This window comes from Onychomys torridus, chromosome 23 (genome assembly GCF_903995425.1).
Source record: "Onychomys torridus chromosome 23, mOncTor1.1, whole genome shotgun sequence".
NCBI lineage: Eukaryota > Metazoa > Chordata > Mammalia > Rodentia > Cricetidae > Onychomys > Onychomys torridus.
The window spans coordinates 64,440,560-64,455,782 of NC_050465.1; the positions used below are offsets into that span (position 1 = coordinate 64,440,560).

General features: G+C 39.9%; 1 protein-coding gene across 13 annotated transcripts in view; it reads right to left on the reverse strand.

The window, feature by feature from the left end:
- The window catches only part of Dock10 (dedicator of cytokinesis 10), a 250,718-nt gene that overhangs the window by 140,752 nt on the left and 94,743 nt on the right, over positions 1–15,223 (reverse strand). For 11 of the 13 annotated variants that reach the window (XM_036173029.1, XM_036173030.1, XM_036173037.1 and 8 more), the window contains exon 2: positions 8,031–8,150. In XM_036173029.1, the coding sequence (XP_036028922.1) occupies positions 8,031–8,150 (120 nt within the window). The remainder of the gene's footprint in view (positions 1–8,030; positions 8,151–15,223) is intronic. The other 2 variants (XM_036173026.1, XM_036173032.1) reach the window with 1 other exon arrangement.

Consider the following 15,223-nt stretch of genomic DNA (forward strand, 5'->3'; position numbering starts at 1 on the left):
CACCCTTTCTTATTCTCCCACTTTCCCCTCCAAATATCTGATTTCACATTTTTCTTCTCTAGGTTTCATGAGAGAAAACATACAATACTTGTCTTTGTGATGTCCCGGTCTATTCATTATTCTGGAAATAACATAATCTCATTGTTTGTGGTTAAATAATACTACATTGACGTTCTTATGGCATCATTCATAGTGAGATTTGAGAAGTTAATATTTACTCCCAATTGGATGCCTCACTTTTTTTTTTAGGAAGCATCTGGCACATAGTGCATTGTTTTGAAGGAAGCAAAAAGTGAAAACCAAAGTGCTTATGTTTGAATTTTGTCTTCAGCGGCTTACAATCTTGGTCAAGGGCCTCTTCATGAGAGGGATGTTATAACGTAATTGAACACAGGCTATTACTTAGCTTTCAAATCACAATAGCAGTGTCCTTGCACAAACATATGAGCCATTTAATGCTTTCTTTTCATACTCAAAAGCCACAGATTGAAAAGAGTTGAGATTCCTATAAAATATTAAGCTATGTTTCAGATAAAAAGAAATCTCCTGGCCTTTCAGCTTTGTAACTTTAACTGTAGCAAGGTCTTTGAACTTCCTCTCAGAGAATGGCCCATGTGGTAAAGCGTGGAAGTCCCCAAGTTACCAGTTGCTTTCAATAGCTAAAAATATACTATGAGAAATGTAAGCCCTTGATACATCATGAAATCTGTCATTCAGTTTTGACAGTCAGCCAAAGACAACTGCAAGATCAACCTGAGTGCCCTTGAACACTGATTCTGAACCATTAATAAGAAGTGGACTTTGAGGAGATGATGTAACTTCTTTGGAAGGCTACTTCTCCCACTGAACCGAGAGCAACAGAGAACTATGATTCTGGAAGTGTCCCTTTTAGCAGCAGGAAGCCCAATGATTCAAGCGTAAGCATTTTCTCCTGTTTGTATTGCTATTCTTGACATTTATGCTGAGGTCACTAAAGGTGGTTCTCAAAGTTGAATTTCAGCATAGCTTTGTGTAAGTGGGCACCGTGGGAACACAAAGCAGACTGCCCAGTGTTCCTGTTCCTAGACATCTCCACTGCATGGCTTAAGTGATTCTATCTCAGACTTTTGGCACCTTCACCCAGCAAGAAAGTCATTTATGTCTCTGCCACCTTCTGTTATGTGATTTTGCCTTAGTTTCTATGTAGACTGAGTCATCAAACATGATTCATTGTGTCCTTGAAACTATTCTTCCGCTTCCCATTCCCCCAATACACCCCTTATCTTCTTTACTGAGTCACCCATTAATGACCAAGTGTATTTTTGGTCTGTTTCTATTACTGCCAACTTCAAAATATAAAGATAAAATTAACAGTGTCGAATTTAACAATGAAACTGTCCATGTCTTTGAATGCATGGGTTAATACATGCATGTACACTGGTTTTTCATACTACAAGATTGTCATGGAAGTAGTGTAGAAGTTTATGTTGTCTGGTCTGTTAATCCACATAGCAGATGAGTAATTTCTACCTAGTGTGCCAAGAGACAAGGAAAATGCTTCTGGGAAAACATTTGAAGTCACTATTTGACAGCCTCTTTTGAATGCGCATGAGCTGTACAGTATATGTTGGGTATGTGATATATGGATTTGAACTAATTTTAGAAATCAATGAAATTAGTACATTAGAGTGTCTGAAGGAGGAGGCTATCTTTGCTGATGTCAGCTGTGTGCCAGGTTCTGTACTACACAGAGTGAACCTCTAGAGGAAGGGTCACGTTTCCCAGTGGTTTTTTTTTTTTTAGGCAATATGTTGATTAATGTCAAAGAGGAGAACTTCTTATTAACCTTCATTTTCTCATTATCAACCAGAGCAATTACACTATTCCTTTTTTTTAAACTCAAGACTTTTATGTCAGGATGGCCTTTGATTGCTAAGATTTTCAAAGGTTACAAGTTATTTCCTAAAATAACAACCCAAGGAATTCTGAAAGAAAATTCATGAAATTTATTTTTATCATTTATGTTTTCTTTTTCTATTCTCTGAAGCATTTTATTGCAGCATAGTATCATCTTCAAACCCAGAGTTCAGCAATATAGCTAGTTTTGTATCAGTTGGCTAAGGCTAGAATTTCTAGCACACCACCATGCCCACCTTAAATTTACTTGGTTTGCTGGGATCTGAAATCAGATCCTCATGGTTATGTGGCAAGCACCTTAACCACTGAGCTATCTGTCCAGTCCTTAAATTGATTGTTGCACTTGCTCTGTGTCAAGTTCTACCTTAGTAGCTGTGCATCTTCAATGACAAGGGAGGAAAATGTTCCTGGCCTGCTGCAATTGTAATTTGGTGAGAAACCAGTGCCAGGAAGGTGAACAAAAAGCAAGTTTGAAGGAGAGGGTCCAACTCAGTAGTAAAGTGTCTGCTTTAGATGCATGGAGGCCTGGGTTTGCTTCCCAGAACCACAAAGGAAAAAGCTAATAAGCAAGGAAAGAAGCAGGCACATATACAAAACTGGAGACATTTCCAAGTTATAATTAGTGCTCTAAAGTGAAGCGGGGTTGTGATAGAGTAACTCCGGTGCAGGAGGAGAGTAGGCTGGACCTCAAAGATTCTTCTTTAAAGAGGTCACACTTAACAACTACATCACAGGAGCCAGGAGCCAGCTCTGTCAGGAGCACAGGTCCTACAGAGGCAAAGTGATTGCTAAGTGTGAGAACAGAGTAAAGGTCAGGTGCTCTGTGTGACGAACCAGGGTTAACACTAGGAGAGGAGAGCTTAGAGATCACCAAGGGGCAGGGAGAATAGTGAAGATTGGGCTTGGATGGAGGAAGGTTCTAAGCAAAGGCATGATACTGTCTGATATGCAACTCTGAAAGCTTCCAGTGAATACTGAATGTGAATGAACCAAAGCATGTCTATGGAGAAAGCAAAAAGATCCCCTAGAAGGGCATTCTGGGGGCTTAGGCAGAAAATGATGATGGTATCTCATGCCATCAGAGTGATGAGGCAAAAAGTTCATGCTTGCAATGTAAGAATGCTGTATGGTAAAACAAACTTTCTTTTGGGGGCATCAGATGCCACACACAGTTGCTGCTTCTTGGCATTCCACCACAAGCAATTTCATCAGCCTTACTTTATCCATATTAGGGCACAAGCTGGTAGGGCACAAGATTCGCTCTCCTTGTCAGTCTCACTCCTCTAGGAAGTATTCTGCTATATTCAGCACCCAGTGGGTGCTGAATAAATATTGATTAAACAAAGCAAGTAATGAATCATGTCGGCAGGAAGCGTGGGTACTTGGAACCATAGAAACAGAGAAGTGAGCTGGGCCCTCTAATCTGAAGAGCAGGATCCTGATTCCTGATGTTTGGAAGGACAGGTGGGAGTTTTAAGCTCCTCCATACTCCATCCATCCTTTGAGATTAGTCTGGTTGTTTTATTGTCACTTCTGCTTGGATGAGTGAAACCTGTCCAGGTACACCACAGAGAATCCCAAGGCTCCAGGAGAGTCAAGGAAATGATACGCTTTCCAGGAGCATGGTATGTTTATTGGTGGTGAGCAACATTCCTAAGTGACATAGGCTTTGAACGGGGCAGATGATGGTAGGTGATTTAGAGAAGTTTATATACTCTGTATAGAGCATGAAAGACCTGTCCAGAACAAATACAGTTATATTTTATCAGGATTGTATGTGTGTGTGTGTGTGTGTGTGTGTGTGTGTGTGTGTGTGTGTGTGTGCATCGTCAAAGGATACATTTTTTAGGGCTTGTGCTGATTAGTTTTAGCTGTCAGTGTGACACAACCTAGAATCCTGTGGGAAGATTTTTAATGGGAATGATTTACAACAAGGTGGCCTGTGGGATGTCTACAGGGGCCAATCTTGATTGTTATTAATCAGTATAGACAGACTCAGTCCATGGCAGGCAGCACCATTTCAAACGCTGGACCCTAAACTGTACAAGAGTGAAGAGAACTAGCTGAGTATAAACCTAAGCAGCAAGTAAGGATCCATGCATTTATTCTAAGCTCCTGAATGTCAATGCCATTCTTTAAGATCCTACCTCGACTTTCCCTCAGTAATGGACTAACCTGGCAATGAAAGACAAATTATCCTTTCCTCCAATAGGTTGTCTTTGGCCAGGATATCTTCTGACAACTGAAATTGGACTCAAAGAGGGCTGTATGCCCAAACTCAAACTTCCACAACCACTTAGAGCCCTGTCTTTGCACCAGGAAAGCCACTGGCAACCATCAAATGAACTGATACAAGTGTTCGAATAAAACTTGGTTTATGGATACCAGAACGTGCATTTCAGATTCTTTTCACTTGCTACCAACTAGGTTGCTTTCCCCGTCAACTATTTAAAATCAGAAATTCTTGGCTCATGGGACATACAAAAATAGGCAGCATACTACCCGTGGGATCTAGATTTCCAAGCCAAAATGCATAGGGCAAGAATAAGAAAAACAGGGGAGGAAAGAGTGAGAAACACATGACAGACTTTTACTAAAAATCCTGCCTATTTTGTGCTGATGTAGTGTTCAATACTCCCCACCATCAATTACTTAATACAAATGAAAATTCAACTACTTATAGGAAATGTCATTTTCTGATAATAAAATGAGAGGCCATTGCATATCTCTTGAGTGTACTAATTTTTCCAGCTAGCCTGTGGTGCCTTCCAAGCCCCATTACATGTCCTCTACAAAGAGGCTACTTTTTTTTTAATGTTAAACTCTAGTCATTTTTTCTAGGAATAGGTCAATGTCTCACTGGTCACATTTAGAAAAAGACACGAAAGCTTTCTCATTCTTGGGCAACCTTGTCTTGGACCACTAACCGATAGCTTTATCTGCCTGACCTGAGAGCTATTATAATCTTACCCCTGCTGTTTTATCAGACTAAAATAGTCCTTCCTTGGCTGTTAGTGTGTTTGGTCCTCCTTGAGAAATCTGAGCTCAGCTCAAATGTCACTTAATCAGAGGGAATGCCCAACTACCCAGTCTAATTCAGCTCTTTCTGGGACTCAGTTTCCAACACATTGCCCTGTTTTTAACCTTGTAAAACAACCTTTATTTTCTTAATTAATTTGTGAAACAGTTTTCATATCCTTTCCTCACATATCGGTAAGATGCTCAGTGTCCTTAGAACCAAGATATTTCAATCATTGCTGCCTCTTAATTCTTAGAACAATGATTAATATTCAGTATTTTGCATCTTATTCTTATTGAGTAAATGAAGGAAATGGTTAGGGGTATGTGATAGAACAGCATGGTTAAACTGTGCTAGTATTTACTCCAGTGGGCTGGAAAGTGGCTGTAGGGATGGAGGAGGGTGCGGTAGGACAGTGGAAGAGTCCTTGTGGGAGTGTATTCTCTCCTTCCACTGTATGTGTTCTGGGAATCGAACTCTGGTCTTTAGGCTTGGCAGCAAACCCTTTTACTCACAGAGCCATCTAGTTGGCCCTACAACATCGTTATGGAGGCAATAAGGAACCACGCATGGAGTTCGAACAGGCCCATAATAAAGTAGTCCTGAGAACTGATTGGAATGATCACATTGGGTAAATAGAGCAATAGGCTATTGTAGGCTCTGTTTATGTTACTAAGGATGGCAAAGGTAAAAACAAAACAGTTAGAGACCATGTTTAAATGAGGCTGGAAAGACGACAAAAATGGAGTTCAATTCCGAGCCAGAGTGATGTCCACCGGTGCTTTCTTTCTGAGATGGAGGGCCACTCAAAGTGGTACTTGACATATTTCTGGATGGCAGAGCTGGAATAAAAGATGCTCCAAGGTTCACGAATTTTGGTGCTGTCTGACAGAAAGGGCTTTTGGGTAGTTTACCCCTAGGCTGAAGAATCGAAATAAAGATGTGGAATTTAAAAAAAGAAGAAGAAGGTAGTTCAGCTTGAAGTTTCAGCGCAAGCCCCAGAGCCTGATCCAACCACAGAAATGAGATCTGCAGAGATTAATCTCTCTTAAATGTGCCAACAGTGAGTGGAAGCTGTTTCAAAACACTGAAAAACAGAGGGAAAGATTGCTTTTCCTATGTCCATGTCTGTCTCCTTTCTTCTGCTGTTATCCACACTGGGGACAGACAAGCATTAACTCCGTCTCCTAATAATTTTTTTTTGTATTTCACCAGACACAGGGCCTCATGCATTTCAGGCAGGCCTTCTATCAACTTAGCTACATCCACAGACCTATCAATTTTCATGTAGCTTCTTTTTCCTAAATCCATGAAGGAAGGAAAAAACAAAACAAACAAAACAAAACAAAACAAAACAAAAAACCCTTTTGAAGCCAGAAGCCAGGTCTGTCCCCAAAGGTGCGAGAAGATACTGAAGTTGTGTTAGTAAAATGTAGAAACCGAGACCCACACTCCCTGAGAGAGAAGCAGCCTGCTCTGCAGGGGTACCCTCCTGTTGCCTTCTCATCTGCAATGTTGAAGTCTGACATGTCTGAGACTACCTTCATTTTAGGAGAAAAATGGAAAAGGTTACCAACTGCCCAGGGCGGCCTCTGTTTGTGGAGCTATTCACTAACAGTGCATTAATGCTCCAGATGACTACAGAGAAGAGAATCTAATACTTGGGACATACTGGTGTTCATCATCCATAACTTTATCCTTTTTAACTTCAATATTAACTTCCTTTCCTTCTGTCTCGGTCTATCTCACTAACCTGGAGCTGATGTTAGGTTGCCCATCCAGCTGTTAGAATCTTACAGTTTCTGCCTCCCCAGCACTGGGATTGCAAGTGTGTGTCACTACACAAGACTTTTTAATGTAGGTTATGGGGGAATAGATTCAGGTCCTCATGCTTACATGGCAATCTCTTTACTAATTGGGCTATCACCCTCCTTCTCATTCATTCTCTCTACTAATTTCAAGAGCATCATAAGTGTACACTGTCCTAACAGGAACATATGTCACATCATAAATCATTCTGCAAATATGTTCTTGCTTTGACCCAAAGACTCACCATCTCCTGAACAAAGGCCAACAAAGATTCATGGTGGTTTTAATGCAGTCAGGATGTAATATATGAGAGAATAATAAATGAATAAATATAAAAAATAGTCTCCTCTTTTGTGCCATTAGACTTCTACTTTTTCCCCTGGTTGATTTCTATGTCTCAGAAGCTCCTATTTAGAAATAGTCTGAGGGAAGAAGTATTCTAAGTCACAGGAAGGCTGCAGTAAGAACTTTGGACATTAGCAGGATCATGAGCACCAACTGGTTTCAGGCAGCACCATGTGCTGCTCTGGGTCTTTGCATCCACTGTTGAGCCTCACTTCCACTCCTCCAAGCTTGGGAAGCCCTCGACCTACTCTATGTCTGGGAATGGCCTTCTGCTGCTATAACATGAAGCAGGTTGGCCATAGCAAGAAGGTGCTGTAGAATATTAGTTTAAGATGTGTTACATTCATTTATACTGCTACAAATATGTGTTGTATTGTTTTATGTGGCATTTGTTTAACTCTGTAAAGCTGTGTTACTTTGCCCGCCTAAAATATCTGATGGTTTAATAAAGAGCTGAAAGGCCAATAGCTAGGCAGGGGAGAGAAATAAGCGGGGTTGCCAGGCAGAGAGAATAAATAGAAATCTAGGTTCAAAAAAAAAAAAAAAGAGGACGGAGGAGTGAGAAAAGGAGAAGGACAGGAGGATGTAAGGAGCTAGCCACATACCCACAATCCAGCCATGGAGTAAGAAGGAAAGACAGATATACCGAATATAGAAGATTAAATAGCTCAGAGGCAAAATGTAGAAAAAGAGAAACGGGATAATTTAAGTTAGAAAAGCTGGCTAGAAACAAACCAAGCTAGGGCCAGGCATCCATAAGTAAGACTAAGTCTCCGTGTGTTTATTTTTGAGCTGGGTGGCAGGCCCCCAAAGACTAAAAAAAAAAAAAAAAAAAAAACAAAAAACAAAAAAACAAAAAAAACCCAACAACTACAAGAAGGATTTACTTTCTGAATCTATGAGGAAAGACAGAACCTAACTTATGGCCCCTGATAATTTTAAAGGACTTTCGGAGACTTACTGAGAAGTCATCACTGGGGAAGAAGAGAAGATCTTGAAGAGGATCATTCCGATAGGTCTTTTCAAGTTCTTCAATGACAGTTTCATAATCCAAAGGCTCCAAAAGTCTGGGTTTTTCCTGCTGTGGGAAAAACAAAGCAAAACAAAACAAAACATCAAGATAACTGTTACGCATATCATCTTGCTTCTTCCCTGCGACTGCTCCAGTTTCATGCTTTAGCTGTCACTGAGGCGTTGACATCACCCAGTCCTTCCCATTCAGTCCCATGGACTCCAGGAATTTGGGAAAGAAGCCACATAATCACGTACTGATTACTTCCAGATCTGAAATGAAGTGAGGAGACCCTCAAATACCTGACAGCTCCCTGAGTAATTCAAGCTGCTTGTACTGATGGGGGTGCAATAGATGTTATGTGCATAGTGTTATGACAATGGTCCTCCCTGCTCCTGCTGAACCAGATACTTTGTGAGTTCTGCTGAGGTCGGTTAGCAAACGTTGGCACCCTGCTGCGAATTAAACTATTGCAAGCTGTCTTCATTGTCAATGAAGCATGGATCTCATGCCAAGATTAACTGATGGGCTCAGAGCTTCTTTGCCTCTACAGAAAGAAGCTGGGTCAGCCTCTGATAGACCAGAACAACTGAACTGAGAAATATACTATGTTGAAAATGGGCGGGGCTGAAAAAAGTACAGATAATCACATGGCATTAAAATCCTGGACCCAAGAGAAACTGGACACCCTCTGAGCAGCCTCCTTATAGTGCAAAATAAAATAAAATAAATGGAAAAATAAATGCTAGAGGAAGAAGCAAAGTGTCATTATAGAGTTGATGAGTTTGACCCATTGAGAGAAACAGGTCTCTTCTCTGAAGAAAAGAAAACAGAATTACAAAACGGAAGCCCCAAGACTCAATGAAAGGAGTCCCCTAATCCTTTGAAGAAATATTCATGCAAATGAAATGAAAAGACTCCTCTGAACTTAGGTGCATTTGGGGGTTGGGCTTCTAGAAGCATGAAGGGTCACCATGAAAGCCAGATGCTGAAGTGATCCTGTAAATATTAATGCCAGTATCATCTGCCCTATCCACTTCCTAGCCTCCCTCAAGATGCTCCACCTCGGTAAAGCATGGTCCCCAAAATTTTTATCTATGCTTTAAAAATGCTAATGGGCTTCTTAAAATAGCAGTCAATATTTGTTTTGATGATTTTCCAAATATTACAAACAGCAAAATGTGAACATCATGGGCCAGTAGCAAAGATATCTATCCATTATCTGGATTAAAAACAAACAAACAAACAAACAAACAAAAACAAACAAACAAAATCCTTAAATGCTTAAATAAACAATCTAGGTGAGTGTTCTCTCTGGAAGGGCCCATCAAACAAACTGAATGCTCTTGGGGTGTTTGAAGAAAAGGAACTGTGGTGTAAAACACTACACATCTGGAGTAGAATTTACAGAGGCTCTGTGGTAGTTTGGAAGTTCTTCCTAGGTCTGCTGCATTTTAATGCTTTTCCAATTACACTTATTTTCAGTTCAAAATTCCTTATTTCTCAGACAAAAGCTAATTCCAAGGATCACAAATTGGGGATTGTGTGTGCAATGTATGAGGATGCGCATGGTTGTGCATATGCAGTGGTTGCTGGGGTTTGACATCAATATCTTCCTAAATCACCATCGACCTTAGTTTTCGAGACAGAATTGTTGAGTGAGCCTAGTGGTCCCTCTTTGGCTAGGCTAGATGGCCAGTGAGCTCCCAGTATCCTCCTGCTTCTGTCTCCTCAGTGCTAAGGTTAAAGACATATGGTATGGGTCCTGGGAATCCCACTCAGGGCCTCAGGCTTGAGCAGCAAGCACTTTGCCCATTAAGCCCTCTCCTGAGGTCCATCTTAAAAATGGCTTTGAACGTTTTTAAGCAGGGCAGCCTCAGGTCTCAGTTTTTCTATATTATCCCTGGTCCTGCCACAACCAGAATTTAAATGAAAAACTACCTTTTTGGACCTTTAAGTCATAAAACAATTACTCTGCACCCCCTCTAGCTTGCTCGTTCTCCCTCCTCCTCCATATGAAACACATAAAATAAAAATAAAAATGTGTGATGAAACCCATCAGGAAGCTCTCCCTTTTGCCATAGACTGGTTGGGTTATTTATATCCCTTTCCTTCACAAGTTTTGTCTTTTTAGTGTGTAATGCTGGTCAGTGCTCACTGCAATGCCCCATGAAGTGGGTGCTAACACCTTGTCTTTTCCCTTCTCACCCCACTGTGAACAGGAGTGTGAACGCATTGCAACCCAGAGGCTTACAGAGAAGCGGCATGTCAGGAGTGGGAGTCTACAATCTTGTTCCATTTTAAATGCTATGTCTCATTAGTCCAGAACTTGCAAATTAACTAAGAAGATGGGCTAAGGGGTTGACTTCCTAAATAAAGTGCTTGCCTTGCAAGCACTCGGTCCTGAGTTTGGTACCCAGAACCTATGTTAAAAGTGTTGGGCATAATGGTGTTTGCCCAATTGTCATCTCAGCACCAGGGTGGCAGAGCCGGGAGGATCCTCGCTGCTCACTGGCCATGTCTGCCCTAGTTGTTGAGCCCTGGTGAAAGACCTTATGTCAAAGGAGATGCTTAGCATTCCTGAGGATCACATCTGAGGTTGTCCTTTGTTCTTCACATACACAGGTACACAGGTTCATATATACCTGTGCACACATACATGTTCATATACACCTGTATACATACACATGCATGCATATTCATATATACCTGCACACATATCTGCATCCCCTACAACCATGCATAAAGAAGAAATTGGAGGCTAAAGGATCTTTCAAAGAAGACTGAAAAGCAAGCTGTAGCCAAAGATAGTCTTATTTGAGTTACTACAATAGGCACGTCAGAGTTCTAGAGTCCTAGGTTATTGGTACAACAAATTACAAACCAAACTGTAAACTCTTCTTGATAGATCAGTAAAAGGTATGGATTGCAAATATTTGGAAAGACACATTTTTATGTATCTGGCTTAACCTATGAGGAGCTCATACGGAACTCATCAGAACTCATGAATGATATCCCTCAGGCCTTTCCTATTTTAGATATTTCATTGAAATTATTTTGAAAGGGGGAAGTCTCAAATCTAGAATATCTACTCACTAAGCTTTGACTGAGGGATACATTAGTAAATTTTTGCCTTCCCAGGGATTTTCTTAATGAGTATCACACAAGATACTCCACCTTTTATAGCTTTTTGCATATGAATTTAACAAGTGAGTTGCATTGAGGTGGCAGGAGGTGTAGCTTAGTTGGTAGAGTATTTGCTTAGCATGTGTGATGCTATAAATTCTACCCTTAGCACTGTATAAACTAGATGTGGTGATAACCATCTTTAATCCTAGCACTCAGGAGACTGATGTAGAAAAAACAGGAGTACAAAGTCATCCTAAGCAAGGCTGGTGAGTTGAAAGCCAGATTCCACAGCCCTAAGAAGTTGAGATTTGACAAGCATGCATGGAGACTTTCTGTGTCTGTGGTGGTGAGAGCCCCAGGGTAGACAGGCAGCAGTTGTCTCTAAAGCAAGGGACCTGTCTGCTCAGCATCTGTTCAAAGAGAAGGGCATACTCTTTTCCCACTCTTGCTCTCTGCAGACACACCGAGTAGAGCTGGGAACTGAGCAGCATGGATTCATGGTTTTTACAAGGATCGAGCTTTCCCTTCTGAGTTTAATGGGCCTGTTTCTTTTGGAAATACACTAAGCGGGATAAGGTATGTGCCAATACTCTGAATTGGACTGGATTTTTATAGTGCTTTTTACTCATACTCTTCCTCTCAAATGATTAATGAATTTCATTAACTATTCTATAGTCACCATGCCCGGGAAACGCGCCCAGCAGCACCTGTTATTATGGAGCAGGGGGATGTTGGGCCACAGTGGCAATAGGCCCCATTCTACTGTGCAGAGATTTGTTTGATCTGGTTCCCCAAATCCACAGCTCTCTTCCAAATTAACTTCACAGAAGAAGAATGGGATCCTGACACAAAATCCAAAAGCTTTCTTCCTCTGTATTTATCCACAATTTCTAATGATATGCCCAACACAATGCCTAAGCCCCAGAGTGGGGAAGCTGCCATGTTAGTAATAGTCCAGGCTGTCAAGACTGTTCAATTGTCATGAAACAACTAGATCATCCATGTCCTAACTGGGGGTTTTAATTTCCAGCTACAGAGATAGTATCACAAAAATCTGGATTTTTTTTTCATTGTAGCAATTAAAAATCAACCGGTGAAGAAATGACACTGAAGGAAATAAGCATTTGGAATATATTATCCTTAAAGATCACATGACTGAACTGCCAACCTTTCTCCAGAATAGAAGTACAGCCCAACTAGAAATTAACCTAGACTAGCCTTGTTTTAGTCAAGTTCAAAGTCTATGGGAGGATGTGGTTGTAGGCTTTCTGTGAAAAAAGTGAGAATGCCTGCCTCACCCCTATGGGCTATGAGACTATGGGCATGGTGATTAAAATCCTCATGCCTTAGTTTATATATGTGTAAAATGACTGAGTAGTGGCTACCTTGGAAGATGAAATGACGTTGTACTTCTTAGAATAATACTCATCTATAAGACTTTTCCTGAATGTTAAATAAAGACTGGCTTACAATTTTTAGATTGAAAGCATCTGTAATATGTATAGGACACAATAAACACATGTTCCATAGTTAAGAATACATCTCTTCATCCAGATCCAGCAATAACCTAGATTATGTCTGAGAGAAAATCACACACAAAATCCAAGATGTGTTTAGGGTATCTTTGCAACATTATCTTCCTTACAAGATGGAGAAATATATTCAACTTCATTGAAGAATGACAAGAAAGGTAAGTAGATTGATGGTTGCCATGCCTAACCAGGGAAGATATTAAGTATAGCCTTTCAAAAGAAGTAATTTTCAAGAATCATGAGTAATGGGGAAAGGTATTAATCTGTAAGGAGCTTTAGAAAGGACATTAAGACTAGGAGAGGGTCTAGAATAAATTAGTGGAGGATTGTGTGCAATATACCATGGGTTTATTAAATTTTTCAGGGCTTCACCATAGTTAGTTAGCTGTCAATATTTTGCACATAATTGGTGCTTTTGTTGTTTGAAAATGGAGTAAGGTAAGTCCATGATCAAGTGTTGCTACAAACAGAAGGACAAAGAAAGGTATTGTCTCAGGAGGTGAACAGTTTGAAGCAATCTTGATAGTATTTGTAGATCCACACATGAGATTAGAACTGGTATCTATACTATCTATACTTCCAAGACTTAGGCTTCCAGGGCATGTCCTGATTCAGAAATTATGATGGATGAAACCTAAGAAATTATGAACACTTATTAAATGTTTTTTCTCAAATTTATAGCAAAATAAAAATTGCTTGTTTATTATTGCTTAATAAGAATGAAAATTAAATATTATATAATAGAGTAACTTCATAAGACTTTATAAAGAAACTAATTATTGACATAGATTCAAACATCATTAGCTTGCTGCATTTGGGTGGTATTGTAGTATTCAGGATGTTGTTTTGTTTTTAATGTTTTTGGATGAACATGTGTTGCTTTCATCATGCTAAAAGGATGAACTTGGTCTTTCAAAAGAATCAAGACTTCATTAAACACTGGGGAGTTATTTGATTTTAAAATTGTTTACCCTTTGAAAATCCACCAGAGAGGAAGCCCAGAAATATCACAGTGGGGCTTCACATAGAAATTCAACCACTAACAGATTCAAGTAATTACAACAAAAGATACACAAAGCACTGGGGAAAAAGAGACCAGAGAAAATAATTACAGATTGGGCTTGTGGTTCTAGAAGCTCATGCCAGCAAAACAGAGAAGCACAATTAGCGATTTAATAACGGAACTATTTTTAGCTTTGTAGGGAGCCATAAACATCTGGTGTGTTACTTAAACACCATCCTGAAATGGTGCTTGTAGCACAGGATTCCAGTTGGAAACTCCAGTGGAAAGTTTAGACTCTCATACCTGCCGGCTATGTGACTTGGGCAAGTCATATGAATCTTAGCTGAAGTTCATCAGGATGAATAAAAGTAAAGATCAAGGAGATATATGTCAGCACAGTAGATGAACCACTAGATACCAGCAAAATAGAGACTTGTTTTATTTGAAAATTGTCTTACCCAAAGACTTATACCCAAATCAAGTCCCAATCAAGCTGTCACACTGAGTTCTTAGTTTATCAAGAACGGTACTAAGTATTTTACATTTATGATCTAAATTTCCCTTAAAATATATTGTAAATGAATGGTTCTAATAAAAAATAAATTCAAATAAAAAGGGGACAGCTGTCCCAGTGTGTCTCCTAAGTCAAGCCAGGCCTCTTTACGCCCTTTAGGAAAAGGAAGGTGAACTTCCTAAGTATGCCTATCAGCAATTCAACACTACTTTCAGAGTCTGCTGTTGTTTGCTCTAAGAATCAGACTAGAAAATGTTTTATTGTTTTTTTTATACTATCAGATCACAAGACAATGATCAAATTTAGAATTGATTTTATATTAAACTCATTAGCTTCACAGATAGAGATTTCCAAAGCAAAGGCAGTGTTGTAAAACTTATGCTTTGAATTTCAATCTGCAGCTCTGACTTCCATAAATACAAATGACTCTGTCCACTGTAGGGAGCTATTTGGGAAAGGCTGTGAGGGTCAGGAGAGCAGAGCAGTGTCTGCAGCCAAACCTTTGTATTTGGAGGCCACGTATGCAAACCTGGGTTCTTAATTGGAAGTGTAGTCAGGGGAAGTGAGTCTTCAGAACTTTCTAGGAGATCACTCTAGTTCTGTTGTTCTACACCAGCTATTCCTGGTTCTCATTAAAACCTGGTCTTTTCAAAGGAATAGTATGAAAAGAGTTTTTCCCCTATACTTGAGAAGTTTCATGATCTTTCTGTGTCACACTGTGTATCCTGTGGTGCTACTTGGGACTTACCAGTCTTCTTTGATCTCCTCCCCCCATTTCTACATATCTGAATTTTTACTCACATATCTTGTCATTTACTGTCATAGCATTAACATCCTATATAAATGCCTTTTGAGAGTATATAACTAATACATGACTAATATAACTAATGACCCAGGAAAACAAGCATAAACTAAAATTTACTTTAGGATGAGTAGAGTGGGCTCTATTAGCATCCGAGAGAAT